General features: G+C 40.9%; 2 protein-coding genes across 6 annotated transcripts in view; both read right to left on the bottom strand.

The window, feature by feature from the left end:
* Positions 1-2,810: 2,810 nt before the first annotated feature.
* Positions 2,811-19,934, bottom strand: part of RBPMS (RNA binding protein, mRNA processing factor) — a 113,079-nt gene continuing 95,955 nt past the window's right edge. For all 5 annotated transcript variants that reach the window (XM_087957365.1, XM_087957368.1, XM_026672908.2 and 2 more), the window contains 3 exons: positions 17,419-17,488; positions 11,451-11,557; positions 2,811-5,301 (listed from right to left, as the gene is read on the bottom strand). In XM_087957365.1, the coding sequence (XP_087813491.1) occupies positions 17,426-17,488 (63 nt within the window). In that variant the 3' untranslated portion in view covers positions 2,811-5,301; positions 11,451-11,557; positions 17,419-17,425. The remainder of the gene's footprint in view (positions 5,302-11,450; positions 11,558-17,418; positions 17,489-19,934) is intronic.
* Positions 7,823-10,478, bottom strand: LOC148132409 (uncharacterized). Its single transcript, XM_087954213.1, is given in 3 exon segments — positions 7,823-8,666; positions 8,669-9,038; positions 9,581-10,478. Coding segments are annotated over 3 exon segments (1,980 nt in total). The 3' UTR covers positions 7,823-7,954.

Below are 19,934 nucleotides of genomic sequence, written 5' to 3'. Positions count from 1 at the left end.
TAATGATGTAATTAATCAGGCAGTAAGCGAGGTCTGGCCATGAGCTTATCAAATGTGGAGAGGAAATTTAAATATGGATTTTCTTTTGGCTTTAAAGCTTAAACTGAGCAAGGAAACCAGAAGAATGTGGGTTCAGTATAGATAGCCTCACTGAAAAAAGCCTGGCTTCACAAAATGAGAACATAATTTTTAAATTGGATTAGATTAGTGGTAAAAATACAGGTCTGTTCGGTGTTATTGAGCAAATTAGAGTAATTTAATTCTAATATTTATACTTTTAGAAGTAAGACATGAAAAGGAAAAACTACTGTAGCAAGATTTTGTATGTTTGCTCGAGAGCACTGGTATAAAGCTATTTGTAATGCATTTGATATATAATTTATCATAGTCCTTCCAAGCTTCTAGAGCAGGGGTGGGCAAACCACGGCCCGTGGGCCACATCCGCCCGTTGGTCTTTTTAATGCCCGTCGAAGATTGGTACAGAATTAAGGTTTGATGTGAATGATTGAATGATTGCATTCATTTGATTTTGACTTGTAATGACAGGCATTTCGACACCAGGTAGCGGCCCGTCTGTCAAATTTTAAAAGTCAATGTGGCCCCCGAGCCAAAAAGTTTGCCCACCCCTGTTCTAGAGAATAGAGAAAAGCAAATGAAATTTGAGAAAATATGTAAAGAATGCCTATTTGGCTCTTCCTGTCACTTTCTATAGCACAAAGAACTTGGTGATAGGACACGAGAGAGTGCCAGGCTTTCAGGACTGATGAAAGTAGCAATGATCACACAAAGTCATAATGGTGACGTTGTTGTTTCCATCTTGAGACTCAGGAGTTGGGTAGTTGCAAACGTGTTGGTGTGAATCTTTTACAATCCTACTGCTCAGCGACCAGCAGAGGCATATGCTTGGCTTGGTTAAAATAAATGTATTTCACCATCAGGTCCTTTAGAATTCCTTTTCCTATTACAGAGTCAGGTAGAAAACGATTAAATCTTGGTTTCAGAATTAAGAAATTGGAAAATCCTGTTATTATTACTACAGTACTTCAGTCATTTTGCTTTAAATATGGGGGACATATGTAAAAGAGTGTTATTCCAGCAGCTGAACCTCAGTTTCTTCACTTGTCCCAAACTTCTATAAATTGTACTGAACTGAAAATGGTCTGTGAGCCTTTTAAACTCTAACCCACAAATGTTACACGAGTATTTGCAAACAAGAAAGAAGCAAATAATCTGCATGGAGATTTGAATAGGAGCTCAGGATGAATCAGTTATATTTATGCTTACTGATATACTATACATATACAAGTAGTCCTTGCCTTATAATCACAATTGAGTGCAAAATTTCTGTTGCTAAGTGAGACAGTTAAGTGGTTTTGCCTCATGTTACAACCTTTCTTGCCACAGTTGTTAAGTGAATCACTGCAGCTGTTAAGTTAGTAACATAGTTAAGTGGATCTGGCTTCCCTAATGACTTCACTTATCAGAATGTTGGGAAAGTGATCACATAATCCCAGAACACTGCAACTGTCATAATTATGAGCCAGTCCAAATTTTGATCATGTAACTATGGGGATGCTGCAAAGGTCAAATCGCTTTTAAGTGCCATTATAACTTTGAACGGTCAATAAACAAAAGGTTGTGTGTTGAGAGCTATCTGTGTACATACATGTTTTTTCATTTGTAGGTGCCTGCCTGGTAGTGATTAATTGATTAAAATAGTCCTTGTCTTGAAAGGCAGGATTCGAGGATCCATGTCATGCCTCCTTATCTCTTCCGTCTTCCATAATGAATGCAGGGCCAGTCTGTTGGGAGAACAGGTTCTTAGCTCAGTTCAATAGCAAAGCTACAATGTGATCTTTCTGAGAATGCATCTGTAATGATTTCACACCATGAAGGATGCCATGTGTACTGTGTTCATTCTCATTTGTTATCAGTTGTAAAAAAAATTATTCCTGTATTGTGGATTTTCTTTAGTGTATATGCATGCTGCCTTTAATATTTTATATAAGATCTGTATAAGCTTGTGGCTCTTGCTCTTGTTGAGTGCAGATCAGTGACTCATTACAAGTGGCTAGCTTGAGAACTAATAGAGTGGATTCTCTCCAGTTGTATGTCTGTGGGGATTCTCAGTCATTCAAGTCATGGTTGTCCCAAAGGTACTTTTTCAAAAGGCAACTGGACTTTCTTGTTTTCCTTCCAACACGGGAGGTTAGAAGACCTCCAAGGTCCCTTCCAACTGTGTTATTCTATTCTATTTCTTGAAGAAGTTTCACTTCTCATTCAAGAAGCTTCTTCAAATCCTCTCCAGTTGATTAGGGGACAGGTTTCTACCCAATTTTTTTTTGCCAGGGTCAACAGGATGGGGTATTTAGCATTGGGAAGGTGCTCTAAGGGAGAAGCCCTTTTTACATTGAAGATAGGACTCTGGAGTGGTTTTTCTTAGCCTCTCTTATTTGAACTTCTCTCAATCTCCTAACAGAGATGGTTGGGTTTTTTAATTTTTTTTCTTATAATTTTCTTGTTTTCTGTGATTTTTAAGGACAAGTTCTGAGATAGTGATTTGTGTGATTTGTGGAGACTACCTGTCATAAGTCTCAGAATCTGAGGTAATCTTTAGGAGGTATCTGTGCCAACACTGACTTGTAGCTAGTATTGAGCCATGTTCAGATTTTTCCAATTAACTATGGAAGAGGGAAGTATAAATGAAAACTGAGTTGGGGCAAGGTATTGAAACTAAGTTTTAACATTGTCACATATTCTGATTTCTTCAAATGGATTACAAGTAAATAACAGACGTAGCATAGACCATATTTTCATTTTATTCATTGCTTTTATTTTTAGAAAATTATAATAGAAAAAGTATCTTTTAACAACTTTTTTCTTTAAAAAAAATCATAGACAAATTGGAAGCATTGTATAATTCATTTACTGCCAGTAAAAAGGCTGTAGAGAAAAATCAAGTGTTTTGTGAAACAATCCAGCACAAATATTTTTAGGGTTGTTTAACCACCTACAGTTATATTTTAAATTTGTTCAATTTATCCATATTGTTTGCTTAGGAGAACAAGCCAAGCAACCCTCTTGCAATTTTGCATTCTTAAAAGTCTTTTACATTTTGACATATAATTTATATTTCTTACAAACCAATGTATCTTATTTCAGGAGAAGTGATAATAATCCTGGCAGAGAAGCTGCTTCATAAAAGTTTGATCCTACTAACCCTATTGGCTTCCCTACTAAGCAAGCCAGCAGAGCCAGACTTGTCACTATTGTAAAATCGGTGGGCTAGCAGCTGAAGGGAGAACAGGGAGGGATTTCTGGCATTGGCAGCCTTCAGCAATTGAGGGAAGAATAATTTTACGCGAATGATTGAAATAGGAACTCTTCTGCCCTAGGTAGCTGCATTCCTAGCTGTCCAAAGAACTGCAGGTCCAATCTTATGCACTTAGAAGCAAGCTGTATTAAATTCAATGGACTATATATCCATGTAAAATGGAAACAGGAAGCAGATTTTTTAAAAAAACCTCTGTAATTCAGGTCATTAGCTCCTAAGAGGCACAGCCTTTGGTTACAGGTGAATTTGTGAGTCACACCTGAGCTAAAGTTGATCTGTGGGATAGTTTTTTTCTCTTCAATAGAAAGAAAACAACATCCTCCCCCAAAAAAAAGCAATGTTCCAGAGTCCCATTGTAGTACTAAAGTCCATCCAGACTAACTAATGTCATATGGATACAGCCATTATCTGGCCCCTAAAGATAAAACCCTTCAAGAAAGTAGAAAGTTTGAAGTAGCTTTTCCTTGGCACGCTGTGCCTGAAATCATTCCCAGAATTGCTCTGTTCCTTGAGAGGCAGCTTTATCTATTCTCTTTTTTTCCCCAAAAGCACAGACATACAGTAGGTGAAGTTGAATAGCTATTTAAAAGTGGGCACTTGAAGATTTCTTCCTGGCAGAGAGTTTTGACCATGAGGGCAATGGGGCTGCTACTGCTGCCACTTCAAAATCCACTATCTGGCATCAGTGCATAGATTTGGGACTGACTACTACTACTGAGATTATCTGGGAAAAATCAAGAATAGCTGGCAAGCCAAATGTCCCAACAATGGCCATTTCATTAGAATCAGATTCAGCAAAAACCTTTGGCATTTTTCATCAGCATGAGGTGCTGGGATCAACAACTGAAGTTCAGTTTTCTGGATCAATGGTCCAGTCACCTCTTACCTTCCCCAAGAATATGATTAACAATAAATGACCAGAACCAATCTGCTTTATATCTGGAACAAAACCACAAAACTAAACTACCTTCCAAAGATACACACAGTGTATAAGTTCTTACAAAAGTAGATGATATGGATGTTAGAAACATGATTTAGAATACATAACTTCCTGGGCAGCTTGGTCATCCAGGATGGATTCTCACAAATACCAGGGTTTTTTCCTTTTTCCTTTTCTAAATAATACACACAACTGCATGAGATATATTTGTCTGAAGAGAAGTATACTATGATAGACACAGTTGTAGAAATGTCCATAATTATGACTGCACATTTCCATTCATAATAGAAATTGCCTTTCTACTTTCTACAGTGTACTACTTCTTATTCCCACACAATTGCATATCCAAATATATATAGAGAAAAATACAGCAGGAACTAGCATCAGGCACTGCTAACATACAGCGCACCAACTGTTACAATCATGAAAAAGCTATTATATTGCTGATTGTCTTGCTCAATATAATTTGGCACAATTAGGCGAAACATGAAAATAACTACAACAGGAATACACTTCAAACACACCATCTCAGGCTCCAAAACCTGATAACCAAAATGTGCATTTCAAACAATACACTTTTTAAAAAATCTGAACCAGATTTAAAAACATGCCTTGAACATGCATCTTAAAAGGGTGGTAGGGAAAGGAGATTATACATATTTAAAAATCAAACGTATACAATAATCAGTTCTTCCACCCAAGGTACAGTCCTCTTACTTAAAATGCTTGGTATAAAAAATAGTTCTTCTCTTTGCTGCTCTGCTTGAAAATAATTTTTTTCAAACCAGAAATTCATTCATGCTTATAGAATTTAAACGCTTAAACTTTTATACAGTGTAGAAGAGGAACATATTATTATTATTATTATGGTTCATCACATAGTCAACCAGATATTTAGGCTGGATTTGGCATTTTTATCATAATTATTATTCAATACTTTCTATTTTATTTTTAAGAAGATGTGTGATAGAGGCTGTGGCAAAGTCTTGAAGGAATCCACGCTTGTGTGAGGTTTTTTTAAAAAAGCCTGTAAAAAAGAAAAGACATGCTTATGAGGAAACAACAACACAACTAAAGGTCCCCAAATGGCCAGAAAGCCGAGAATAGCCTTCCCAAACCTGGAGGCATTGTTAAAGTGAAATTCAGAGAATGACAATTACAATATAGTGGATGCCAAAATGGGAAGAGACAGTGAAGGCTAATACTAAAGAACTGGATATTGGATGGAGGTAAGCAGGTGGTTTATACTGGAGTACTTGCCATGAAAAAGAGCATTGGCCTTACCTGAAACGCATCTTCTAGTTGTACGGGAGGAGAATCCAAAGCGTGGGCTGCTTCCTTGCTTAAAGACGGAGTCCATCAAAGTTTCATCCAGCCCTCTTTCCACTGCGCATGCCCAGTTTTTGATGAAGGCTGATGATTGACTTGGAGAGTTCTTTGGTGCTCGTTTTTGACCATTCTGAGCTTGGGACTAACTATCTAAGGGTGGGATTTGGAGTCTCCTCCCGTACAACTAGAAGATGCGTTTCAGGTAAGCCCAATGCTCTTTCTCAGTTGTACGGGTCGGGGAATCCAAAGTGTGGGACGTACCCAAGCTAATTGTCCTGAGCCCCCATCTCCGTGTGAACTCTTTGTAGCACTCTTCTTCCAAAGGATGCTTCCGCTGATGCAAATGTATCCAGTTTATAATTTCTGATGAATGGAGATGGTGATGACCACGTTGCTGCCCTACAGATCTCTTCAGTTGAGGCCTGTGTGTTCCATGCCGCTGATGTGGCTGCACTCCTGGTTGAATGTGTCGTTATGTTACCTGGCAATTGCAATGATTGGCTTTCATAAGCTTTTATGATACATGTCTTGATCCATCTGCCTATGGTAGACGGTGAAAGCCTTTGTCCCAGCGAACTCAATCTAAATGAAACAAACAATGCTTCTGTTTTTCTAATGGAACTTGTTCTCTTAATATAAATGCATATAGCTCTCCTAACATCCAAGGAGTGCCACTTCCTTTCTAGGCTATGGACCGGTTCTGGGCAGAAGTCTGGTAGTACTAACTCTTGTGCTCTATGGAACATAGAATTGATCTTGGGATAAAGTTCGGATGTAATCTTAATACTACCCTATTTGGGTGAACTATACAGAGGTCCTCCCTCACGTATAATGCTGCCAACTCTGAAATTCTTCTGGCTGATGTAATGGCTATTAGGAAGGCCACCTTAAGTCCTACTGACCTCAGCGGTTCAAAGGGCTCAGTCATGAGTGCCCTTAGCACCCTTCTCAAGTCCCAAGTAGGATACCTGTGTATCACTGGTGGCTTTAGATTGGTTGCTCCCTGATGAAGGTATGGATTAGGGGGTGTCGTGAGAGGGACTCTGAGGTCCCACAACCCAACACTGAAGCTATCGCTGCTACCTGCCTCCTTAAGGTGTTAGGGGTTAAACCCTTCTCCAGGCCTTCCTGGAGAAAATCCAGCACTTGAGTAACTAACACTGTGGTTGGATCTATTTGTTTCTTGGAAAACCAGGTTCCAAATGCTCTCCAAGTAGCATCATAAATTCTGTTGGTTGATGGTCTCCTGGATGCCTGGAGTGTCTGTATTACCTTGTCTGAGTACTCTAAATGCTTTAGCGTGGTCCTCTCAAGTGCCATACGGTTAGTTGCAGCCGTTGTGGCTCTGGTGTCGTATGGCTCCCTGACTCAGTTCTACCTTGTCTGGGGGAATTCTCCATGGTCTGGATACCGACAGATCTACCAGATCCGTGTACCAAGACCTCCTGGGCCAGTGATGTGCTACCATTAAGACCTCCGCCCCCTCTTCTATCACTTTCTTGATTACCCTTGGTGTTTCAAGGGGAATGGGGGAAATGCGTAGAGCAAACTCCTTGGCCATGCTCCTCGGAGCGTATTGGTGCTGTGTTGGGAATCTCGAGTAGAATCTTGGGGGTTGTGCATTTGCTGGCATCGCAAACAGGTCCAGGACTGCTCTCCCAAATCTGTGCGACAGTTCCCTGAACAGGTCTCGGTGTAGGTGCCACTCTGAGTGGTCGACCATTGTTCTGCTGAGCCGATCTGCCTGAACGTTTTCCACTCCCGATATGTGTTCTGCCCTGATCGATAGAAGGTGCGTCTCTGCCCAGCGGCCCAATCGCTCTGCTTTTTGCATGAGCGCTAGGGAGTGAGTACCCCCCTGCCTGTTGATATGAGCTTTGGCAGTCATGTCTGTCAGGATCAACACATGCTGTCCCACTATCACTGACCTAAAGGCCCTTAGAGCCAGATGAGATGCCCTGAGCTCCAACCAGTTGTTGTTCTTGAGGTCTGACTGAGACCACTGACCTCTGTAATCTGGCTCCGACAGTGGGCTCCCCAGCCTACCAAACTTGACTATCACACTCTGTTGTGATAGTCGGGTGGGTTCCCCTTGTCACTGCGGGTGATCTCCATCCCCTTGTCACTGCGGGTGATCTCCACCACTAGAGTAACTGCTTCACTCTGGGGGGGACTCATACCTTGGTTCCTGTATTGCCCTTGCCTGCTCTCTGGTAAGGTAATAGGAACCACTGCAATGTCCTTGTGTGCAGCCTGGCCCAAGGTACTATCGAGATGCACGATATCATCTTCCCTAGTATTTGTGACAGCAAGTCCATGGACACCCCCGGACCTGTGCTCACTTGATTTATTTATGACCTTATGCTGTTCTGCCTTTCCTGTGACAGGTAAACCTCGCAGGAGTTGGTGTCTATTACAGCTCCTAAGTGTTGTAATCGCCTGGTCGGTTCTAAGGGGCTCTTTTCAAAATTCACCGAAAAGCCATGGTCTTGTAATGTCTGTATCATGGTTTCTAGATTGCTCTGCGCTCTTAGAGTCGACGTTGACTGTATTAATATGTCATCTAAGTAGCATTGGACCCATATGGGCTTTGTCCTGAGGAAGGCTGCTACTGCTGCCAGGACCTTGGTGAAAGTCCTTGGCACTGAAGACAGGCCGAATGGTAGAGCCCTGTACTGGTAGTGTCTCCCTGTGTAACAAAACCACAGGAACTTCTGATGCCTCCTGGTAATAGGTATGTGTAGGTAAGCATCTGTGGGGTCTACTGATGTCAGGACATCCCCCTCCCTTCTGCTCCCTAGTATAGCTTGCAGGGACTGCATCTTGAATCTCCTGCATACTATGTGCCTGTTTAGTAATTTGAGATCCAAAATTGGTCTCCACCCCCCGACGCCCTCTGCACAACAAACAGGTTTGAATAGAACCCTTGTCCCTGTTCGTTCTCTGGTACCACTTGTACCGCCCGAATGTCCAGCAGATGTTGAACTGCTGTTTCCATAATTACCCTTTTGGTTCTGTCCCTTGGCGTCGGGCATCTTCTGAATGAGCTCGGGGGTATGTAGATGAATTACAGAACTAGGCCTTTTCTTAATGTGTCTAGGAGCCACTTGTCTGTTGTAGTCGACACCCATCGGTTGGTGAATAGGCCCAGCCTCTCGCCGATGGGCTCATTGTTCCGGCTGTCACTTTGTATGCCGGAAGGCCCTGCCGGTCGAACTCCAGAAGGGGCGCCTTTCCTGGGACTGTTGTCCACCCCATCTCTAAATCCTGACCTATCTGGATGTCTAGTAGGGGTCTGTGTGTACTGTCTCTGTGTGTATGGGGAGTGGCTGAAGCCACTCCCCGAGATAGGAAAGGGCTGTTGCCGTGTATATGGAGAAGGTTGCCTATCTGCCTGACCAAGTTTCCTGGGTAAGACCTTCCTCTTGTCCTTGTTTCAATCAGTAATGGCTCAGTGGCCTCCCCGAAAAGTTTGTCCCCTTTAACTGGAGCTGATGCCAGTTTCCATTTATGTTTCAGATCTGCCTGCCAGTGGTGGAGCCAAACAAGTCGCCTTGCAGCTACTGAAACTGCAATGGCCTTAGTTGCGTACTTGACCCCATTAAGTGTGGCGTCTTCTATGAACTCTGTTGCAGCAGTTATTTTGTTCAAATCCTGTTGCAATCGAAGATTGCCAGGTGGCATCCTTTCCTGCATCTGTTCAATCCATATCAGGACTGCTCTGCTGAAAAATGATGCCGTGGATGTGGCCTTTACCGCCCATGCCGTGGCCTGGTGAACTTTTTGTAGGGTCTGTTCTGTTTTCTTATCCTCCCCCTTTAGATCATCCTCAGCTTCGTTAGCCAACATTGTAGCAGACGTGGAAGTTGCCACTGGGCTATCTTGGGGACTGGGAATAAGTCCGCTAGTTCCGCATTATAAAATTTCCTCTCATTCCCTCCCTGGCTTTGGGAAAATAACTGGTTTGTACAACTGACCTTCCACCACTTCCCTGAACAATTCAGGTGAAGGTATGGATTCACTTTCAACCTTGGTTCTGGCAAAGAATCTATCTTTGGGATCAGATGGTTCTAACTCAGACCGTTCTGTCCCTGTGATTCTCCCCAGGCCTGTTGCTATCTTAGCCTTCCCCAGCAGCATCTTAAACAGCTGGTGACGAAATAGACCTGTGAACATTGGAGTTTCTGGTTCATTAATTTCCTCATCTGAGAAAGCTGACTCCCTATATTCTTCCTCTCTTGAAACGGAGGCCTCACTGTGAGTGTCTGATCTACTGGAACTTTCTCCCTGGAAGCCCAGTTCCTCCCTTACTTCTCCTGCTCGAGTAGCATGATGATGAGCATCCTGTCTCCTCTCATTATGCATCAGGCTGGATCTGTTACCAAGACTGTCCCTGAATTCTGCCATCATTTCTTTCGTCATAGCCCTCATTTCCTCTTTAAAGGACTGCTCCCCGACTTCCGATGGTGTGGAGGAAGAACTAGACTCAGTTGAAAATCTCTTTCTCTTGGGGGAGGGCTCTTCATTGCATGCCTGAGAGCACTGTCTTTCTGATCCATTCAATCCTTCGTTCACACAAAGAGCAGTGCCCTCTAGCGTTGCGCTCCTTTCCTGATACTTCGCTTTCATTGGTTTGCCTGTTGGAGCGCGGGAATTTCCATTCTTCGCCTCCTTTTCCGGCCTTGGGAGGCATTTCTCAATAGCCCTTTGTCTCCTTAATGCCTCCTTCTCATCTGCCTTGGACACCCTGCTGAGAGGCCTTTCTGAAGCTCTCCCAGCCTCTCTGGGTTCCTTTGTGCTTTGCTCTCTGCTCAAACTGTGGGCAGGGGATTCCTGCTCCTCCAGGCTTGCCTCTGTTTCAGAAAATTCGGCCATGATCTTTCCCTTTGGCTTTTGCCGATAGAGTATACTCAGACCGGCCTGAGCATGGACTCTAGCCTCCCTTTCTCCTGGGTAGGCGTGTGTGGCTGTGATGGTAACTTGCTCAGCCTCCAATTAAAGAGAGCGCTGGAGGCTTGTGCGGTTTCTGGTTTGTTTAACGAAGGCTCTGGGAAAGCTGAGTTAATTTGCTCTCCTTTGCTAGCTGATCGAGAGCCCACCCGCTCTTATTGAGGCTGCTGCCGCTTATTCTCTTAACACCAAACAGCTATGCGGGCTTTCCCGCATTGGGATGAGGTCCCGGCTCTTTCGCTTACTCACGGTTTGCTGACTTTCACTCTTTGTCTTTTCTCTCTTTTTTTTCTCAAAGAATCCAAAGCGTTGATCCTATATTTTCTATCTTTCTTTCTGAGCACTCTCTCCTCGTGTCCTCTTTGCATGAAGACAGAGTCAAAAACTGGGCATGCTCAGTGGAAAGGGGGCTGGACTACACTTTGATTGACTCCATCTTTGAGCAAGGAAGCAGGAGACAACCCACGCTTTGGACTCTCTGACCTGTACAACTGAGAATGCAGTAAATTAAGCCACAGTCTAGGAGTATAATGTGTAAAGTTTTAATGTGTAAGGTACAATAGCAAAAAATAATAACCTTATTGACCCTTACTATTGCTGGTGGAATACAATGGTGCTTGAAAGTTTTGTGAACCCTTTTGAATTTTCAATATTTCTGCATAAATACTACCTGAACTGTTCTTCATACAAGCCCTAAAACTAGATAAAGAGAACCTAATTAAACAATTGAGTAAAAAAATACCTGTCCACTTACTTATGAAACAAAGTGAACTAAAGCCACCTGCTGTATTAGTGTAGAAGCCTGGTCTCTGTTTCCAATGTTGAAGAGATATTAAAAGATTTTTGATTCATTCAAAATAAAGTGTACTTTTATGATTGCAGTAGATGCTGACTTACCGACCACACTGCAATTTGGAAGATGAAGGTAAGACATCAATAGCGACTTTGGAAGAATGTATTAATACCCACAAGACAGAGTGTAGCCGCCATCACACACCTGATACCTAAGGCAGAAATAAATGTGTCATCAGAAACTTCATTTATTATATACCAAATTTATAAAGTATCACTAATTAGTATAGGCTACACATTTCTCTTTTTTCCTCTTGATTATCTGCTAATCTTATTCCTGAAAATGAAGACCAAATGAGAACAAATTGCCTCAGCCACTCAAAAGAGATCTCTGTTTTACACAACTTAAAAGAGCCTGAGCATTAGGGGTGGTATTCAAAAATCCCAGCAACCAGTTTGCTGCCTGATTGCTGGGTGGGTGTGGCAATAGTGGGCATGGCCTACTGAAACTTCCAGGAGGGCCGTTTTTTGCCTTCCCCAGGGTCCGGAGGCTTCCCTTGGACCTCTGGGAGGGCGAAAATGGCTTCCCCCTGGGGTCCGGAGACAGGACTATGAAAACTATTTTCGCTGCTAACAAACAGGGTTTGGATAATAGATAAAAATAGAAGTAGCCTGATCTATATACCTAAGGCACAATGAACTCTTCACAGAGTTATTTATTAATCTGCAACCAACTGAAATACAATACACAATTATGGTACAAATAGCTAGAATAGAACTTAGTTATTCAGCAAACTTTGTACACTGGGTTAATGTTTTTATCTAATGTTCAGAAATACTGTTTTTTTGGATTTCTTTTCCTGACTATACATTTTATTTCAGTGTTACCAATATATGATAAAGCCAATGCACTCTAGTGGTTAAGGCTAGAAACTGGGAGATCTGAATTCCAATGCCTTAGGCACAAAGCCAATTGCGCCAGTTCTTCTCTCTCAGTCCTAGGAAATGGACAAGGTAAATCACTTCTGAAAAACCTTGCCAAGAAAACTGCAGTTTTACACTCTACCTTTAATCTCTGAAGGCTTTGTGGACAAGTAGCATTTTAACTGCTTTTCCAAAGGTTGCAATCCTATTGTTTCCCAACATTTGAACTGCAGAAACCTTTTCTACCCGTGGGAGATAGGCCATTTTACCTGGCTATTAGAGCAACAGAAGAAGATCTTGAGGAATTGGTACATCTACCCTCTTCAAGACTAGGAAATGATAACTTGCTAAATGTCACACTGAATCACAAGAATGTGAATTACCGTATTTATCGGCGTATAACACGCACTTTTTTCCCCCTGAAAATAGGGGGCAAATGATGTATGCGTGTTATACGCCGATATATGTTAAGAAGCCTTCGGTGAATGCTGCTGGGATCGGGGATCAAGGACACAAATGAAAGAAGGGGAGGGAGGAAGCAACCGAAGCCTGTCCTTCTCTCTGGGTCAGCTCTCTCAGTCGCTCTCTCGCTCCTCCACCAGCACAGGAAGAAACTGCTTCAAAGAAGCGGGGCTTTTCCTGTCACCGCAGCTTCCTGAAGCGCCCGTTTCTCCCCACCTCCACCCGTCCGCCCGCCCGCCCGCCTGCAGTGCTCCGTTCTGCCTGCCTGCCTGCCTGCCTTCGTTAATGGTTGAATCGGAACAGCTTCGGCTGAGTAAAGAGGCGAATAGTTATTATTCTCAGCCGAAGCTGCTCCCAAACAAACAGAAACTAAGGCAGGCAGGCAGAATTTTTTTAATTTTTTTCCTGAAATTTCCCTCTTAAAATGAAGATGCGTGTTATACGCCTGTGCGTGTTATACGCCGATAAATACGGTAACTGAAATGTGTTCCTGTTTATAGATGATATGATTTCCAGTGATTGAAACAATTTGGAGAATCTACTAAACAATTAATTATAATTACATGGCATCTATTTGCAAAATGAAAACTGTAATCCTGTTAAAAGTCAGTGGAAATGCTGACTTTTTGCTTGATTTTATAATGATTACTCAACAATGTATGCTACCCATCCTTTTGTCCAACTGTGGAATAAGATCAAAAAAATAAATCTCACCCTTACCAGCAGCCTAGAGACATAGGCTAGGATAAGGAATAATTACTTGCCCAAAGATAGGTACTGAAATCAATTAAAGGCAGCTTTTCTATTTGCAAAAGTTGGATTTGTGGAGTCCAAGAATCTCTTCCTCAAAATGATCTAAGCCAGCAAGAATAATGAACTTGAAGTATTGGCTCATCTTCCAAATAGGAACAGGCCATTGTAAAATATCGGCCTGAAGTAGGATCAACCCATGTAGCCGTTTTCCATTGCTAGGCTGCTTTGCCAGCAGGTGTACTTTTAATGTTTGAAATATCCATTTTATGGTTTTGATTTTTAAAGAGAGAGCTTGGTTCCTTTTTTGATACCTTAAGATTCATATGTGTAATGGAAGATGAACTTTACATACAGATGTTCCGTGGTTTTACTGTTGCAATAACATAAGAGAATTGTTCCCAAATATGGTTATGTTTGCATAATGTTTTGGAGAGAAAAATCTGTGAGTCCTCCAATCTTATTTTTACATCTCTCCCTCTCATACACAAATATGCTAGTATGAAAATAACTTACTGCTGCGCTCATTGTATCTGTGCTTAAAAACACCAGCCAATTCTTATTTAGTCACTGATGATTAAATTATTTAGGCTTGGGAAAAGAAAGTTGCTATATTAGGAAAAATACATTGACTGAGTTTGCAAAAAGAATGCCAGTGCAAATCATTGTATTCTGTCTAATGAAGCTGTGATGTGATTGTCAAATGTGAGAAGATTAAGCTGAATAGATTTGGTAGAGGGACAAAAGGTTACTGGAATAAGAAATTTATCTTCTTTTAACAATAATTTATGTACTCATTTGGACTTACTTTTTTTTAACGAAGCTTAGCAATTTCAAAACTCACTTTGGAATAGAAATTGCGGGATTTAAAATGAAGAGGAACAGCATCTCTTCTCCCAATGTAATACAATACTGGACTAAACATGATTAAAATTTAGATATGAAGCTTCAACTTGTTCTGAGATGCTTAACAATTTCATACATGATAAAAACATGCTGTGGCAAACTAAAAGGTTGAGTAGTGAATTTCCAGCAAAGACTGGTCTCATGTTGGGTGCTCATAAGCACAGCATGAAGAGAAGTCATCTGAACTCTATGATGTTCTATAGACTGCCAGTGAACATCACACAGCTTCTTCAAAACCATCTCCAACTAGATGGCCTTCAAGTATGTTTGCTTTCAACTCCCAAATCCCCAGCCAACACAGTTACATAATCCAAAACTAGCCACATTCTCAAATGTAAAGGAATTGGAAATGGTAGCCCACTTTTGTATCAGCAACAGCAATTTCTTTTTATCATTGGACTACTGTATTTTTCCTGGTTGGCTCTATTGAGCCATTTACATTATTGAAGTTTGCCGACCAGTTTTTTGACTTCTGACTAAGCAGAAGCTGCATCAGAAATATTCTGGTGTTGTGATTTTGAGATTGTCCCGTAGAATCTGAAAGTGTTCTTATGTGAGGGGAAAATGGGTCAGTGGGATTTGCTGGGTTGATATGTCATGCTAAGTCATGGCTCAGTATGCCACAATTAGGGTTTAAATGTACATTAAGTCATAAACCGCAGTACCTAGATTTATATAACACACTAAACCACAATCAAGAAACCATATTTTGACAGCACTGTATGTGATCCCCATCAAATCAATTTTCTTCTTTTAAGGTTTCACCAAGCTGCCAAGACTTTTTTATTGTATGCTCCATTACATTCTCACACCCAGCCATTTTGTTTTTCCTGCAGTCGGCCAGCATCTTATCCTACTGCTGATGTTTAGTTCTATTTTACTGCTGTTAAGAGCTGTTTTGCTCATTTTCTTTTAATCTAATTATGTTGCCATCCTTCTAAATCTGGTGTGTTCCTCTGAGCATGCTGACACCTCCCTCTTTCAACTCAAAACCATTCTCTGCAACTGTCACAACTCTGTATCTGACATCACTCATGGCACATGTATACCTTTTTCTGAACAACAGCTTGTATTCTGTCACATGTCTTCAGCCAGCAAAGAACGCAAGAAAAGCAACCAATCCATTTTGGAGCGCTACCAGGCTACACCATAAGATAATGAAGCCTAATAGTTTCAACTCCCAGGGCTGAAATGAGAATATGCATTAAGTTCCTAAATCCACAGAGCTTCTTCAGGGGTAGGAAGGAGACATAGTATGCAGAAAGAATAATCTATCTTTAGGAGGTCTGAAAAATACAGCTCCAAAGGACTTTGAGTTTCGACCACTGCCTGACTCAGACCAGCAGCTCCTCGGGAGAAAAATTTCTTCCTCCTTTCTGCCCATCAGGGCAGCTATACTGCTTGGCATTCTTAAGCTGTCCCATTTTATTTACAAAACTAAATTCAGCTTGCATTTTTTCTTCTTTTTTTTCATCTCATGGCCGTTGTCTTTCAATAGCCCTGTGAGTATGTACTCTTGATTTACTGCTTTCCAACCCTGAAGCACAGCCAGTGAAGTTTTATTTTTTGTTATTGTTGTTTTAAAAAAAACCCACAGCAGATTCCTTTTATTTGGCTAAAAATAATTTAAAAATAGAGAAAGATAACTGGTGAATTAACCCTCTTTGATTCAGAAACAAAAAGCTTCAAAAATCAGAGGCTGGCTTGGGTTCTTTTTATCTAGAGGGTAGATGGAATTGTTTGTACATGAACCCTTGACATTGTAGGTATATATCACTTGTCTATTCTGACATTCAACTAAGAGCCATATGGTGGCACAGTGGTTAGAATGCACTATTGCAGGCTAATTCTGCCAACTGCCATCAGTTTGATTCTCACTGAGTCAGGATTGACTCAGCCTTCCATCCTTCTGAAGTTGGTAAAATGAAGACCCAGATTGTTGGGGGCACTATGCTGACTCTTTAAATTGCTTAGAGAGGGCAGTATTTAAGTCTAAGTGCTATAGCTATTTCAGGTCATCTGAAGACAGCTCTCTATCTGTCTTGAACCCAGGCAAAATAGTACTCCCTTCTTCCCAACCCTACCTACATATTACAGGGGTCTCTTATACACAGGGAAGGGATTATTTACATCCCTAAAAGAATGGGGGATAACTAATCACTGGAGAAAGGAAGGCATCTTGAGGTCCTCTTGTTGGAATGCAATCTTTACAAAAGACTCTGCTTGGAAAGCTCCCATCACAGGCAAGGTGGGCAACTATAGAAAGCAACATATTTTGTCTTTTGTTGTGGTATCTGAGGAACATCATCAGATTTAATTCACTGTAATGGCCTTAACATTCCAAATATACCCACTAGCCTACATGATTAGGGTCTTTAATTTATAATTTCATAATTTATTTTTTTATTACTGTCAACAAGCTCAGCTCATTCCTACATCCATTTTTAACTGATTAATAACATCATGTTAAAATAAGGTTTAGCCCTGTTTCCACCCCACCCCCCTTTTTTTTTACCATGAGCAAAAATGTACAAAAAATGCTTTTTCTTATATATGTCATTTTGAAGGCATTACAAATTCTAATTTCAGCCAATTCAGTTGATTTAAGTCAATGGTTCAGATGCTGGTCTTGGACTTGAAGAGATACAGAGTCCAGTTCCCACTTGAATACCATGATTTTCAATCATCACTCTGTCCAGGCCCAGTTTCTCTTAATTAACAATTAGGACTCCGGTGTATGCTGATTTGAGCTTCGAGAATATTAATATTACTAATACTATTACTAATAAGAATATGCCATAGATAGAACAACAAATCTGTCCCCTCCAAATTACATAAGAGTGTCCTCCTTGTCAAAGTGTAGTTTTTCACAGGGAAGATATGTGGAGATGGGGGAACAGCTGCAAGGGTGAGTAATCACAGGCACAGACGTTCATTCTACACACACCACAAAAACCAGAAGCCACAGCCCTTGTACTTCCCCTGGTGATCGGCTGGAGCCTCTGGCCAGTGGTGCTTGTGCTGTACTCACACAGGATTCAGCAGAACTGACGGGACTTCCAGCCCTGAGAAGTAGCCTCTGAGGGAGGGAGCCAGCGGATCTGAAAGAGACCACAAAGTCCACAAGTAAGAAATGGGACTCAGGCAAAAATGAACAATGTTTTTTGCCCCATGTCCTTCTTCTAGTTCCTTGGAACTAAGACACATCCTTGTATCTGGGAAAAGCAAGTTGGACCTACTTATCATTTGTTTCACTTATTAGCTTTAAACTTTATATCCTGGGACTGCTGCAAGGTGACTAATAAAGGCAGTACCTTCGCTACTAAATCATTACAGCCGAAGGAGCAGGTAAAAACAAAAGTGAATCAAGAAGAATGTACATAAGGAACATTAAAAGAGAATAGATCTGCATTACCTGATTAACCTATTGAGATCACTTACGGATCTAGCTGTTTTACAGAGTTTCACTTTTAAAAAAGAACTCTGAGCAAAGAGCAGATTTTTTCCCCTGCTCTGCTTATGTCAAATAGTACTATATAATTCAGTGGAGCATTGACTATTGAGAGCACGGGAATTGTAAGCATAAACTTACTCCTGCGATTTGCATATCTCACTTGAGATTAGTTATCTATATGCACTTCCTCATATATCAGAGGGGACTATTTCGTATTTAAAAACTAAGGAGTGCCTGGGGGACCTGGAGATTTAAAAATCAAGACATTGTGTAGTGGGGTTCCATAATCATATTCACATTATAATACAACATAATTTTAAGTTACAGCAAAAGATGCTTCACCTTTTACTGTATGTAAAAATCCAAAGGGAAAATTTCCTAGGTATATATGGCAAAAAGTAATGTTACTGTGGAGATAAGCCACTTGTAGAGGGCCAACCTTCACAATCAAAATCACTTCAAATTCTGTCTCACATTCAAGAGAATAAATCGATCCTGAAAAATGCAGTGGTTAGCCATTTCACCAACCATTACATTCTTAAATAGTGTCCTCAGTCCGTCATAATTATCACAAACCATCTTTAATTCTGACAGTTGAGACCAGGTATTCCAACGCTGCATTGCTTGAGAATCTCTCTCCTTCCCCCTCCCATATTTGACCTCATGGGTTTTATAATTATTGCGTTTTGCTATATTTGTCATAATTTGTTATCTTATTTTTCTGCGCTAGTCAATTACTGTAATACAGCGTTCCTATGATTCTAAGGACAGAGCAGAACAGTTAGAGACTGTTAAATACTTATTCTGGATGTTTATCAGAAAGCACCAGCACTAACCTACATATGGATATTCTACTCAGCTCCCAGGTAAGATCTTCAATCAGGAAGGATCATACCTGCTGGGATTGGGGGGAATGATCACTACTGTCAGAAAATAAACTACAGAGGAAACTCCTTGCTGGAAATACAACATTGAAGAGACTGAAGAGAGACTGATCGGAGAAATGGCAACCAGCAGTTGAAAGAAAAAAGTTACTCAGCTCCTGCCCTATAGGTCAATGGCTTAAAATCACTAGCAGGCTCATTAACTTGGTGTCATCTCATTCCCAGCCTCACAGCCCCAGTCCTCCCACATGGATCAAGCAGCTGTCTATTTTTGAACTTAATGGGTAGATGGGTGGGCCTGAAGCCAAACGGAGAAGGGAAAGTCAGAAATTATTGAGAAGTTGATCTTTTCTTATCCCACAGATAGCTGTATGCAATCATGAGATAGCCAGGAAATGTTCTATCTTCGCTCACATTTAACATTTAAAAGCCTAATTGAATATGGAATATATTCAGAAATGGCAAGAGTACAAAATATTGGTGAAAATGCTGGTAGAACCTCACATCTCCATCCCTTGAGGCTCAGATCTTCCCAGAAGATGCAGCCTGGTTCTTTCTCCACAAGAGAGAGGTCTCTCAGCTTTTCTTTTCCAGCTGACATGAAAATGAAATTTCCTCCTCCAAGATGAATTCAAAACCACATTGCAGTTTGCCAGCTAATTACCAACACAGTAAGAGATTATAATATTACAGCTATATCAACAAAGGTCACAGACAAATACAGAGTAACTCTGTACAGGGGACGTGTTTTATATCCTTGAATTCTGCAGTCACAATTCATTGTTGACATTATTAGAGATGCAAGACAGTTTCATTTTAACCAATTTAAATAGGAAGAAAAGTTATCACCAGACATCATGTAGCGGTCAGTAATTAGTTATGGGTGTTTTGCTCAGTTGAACATGAACTGAACATAAAGACATGATATTTGGTGCAGCCAGCAAAGCCATGCATGTTCATTTGCCTGATGTAGCATTACATGGAAGTAATTACATCAGTATATATATCTTGCTTAAAAACCTGGACCACTTTAAAAAAAGCTTAACCAAAAATAACAAAGAACTCAACCAATAGCAAATGAAAATAAAGCAGCCAGCAGATGAAGCAATTTGACATCTACCATCAGATAAAGATAAACCACTACATTGCTGCTAAATGTTATGAAAACCTCAGATTAAATAAATTGGATCTGAGTCACTTAGGTTTGCA

This window comes from Notechis scutatus, chromosome 2 (assembly GCF_049901735.1).
Source record: "Notechis scutatus isolate UNSWTSFEM ecotype Mainland chromosome 2, rNotScu1.2, whole genome shotgun sequence".
NCBI classification, from domain to species: domain Eukaryota; kingdom Metazoa; phylum Chordata; class Lepidosauria; order Squamata; family Elapidae; genus Notechis; species Notechis scutatus.
The sequence above is the reverse complement of the archived record's forward strand: the minus strand, read 5'-3'. Positions and strand labels throughout refer to the sequence as shown.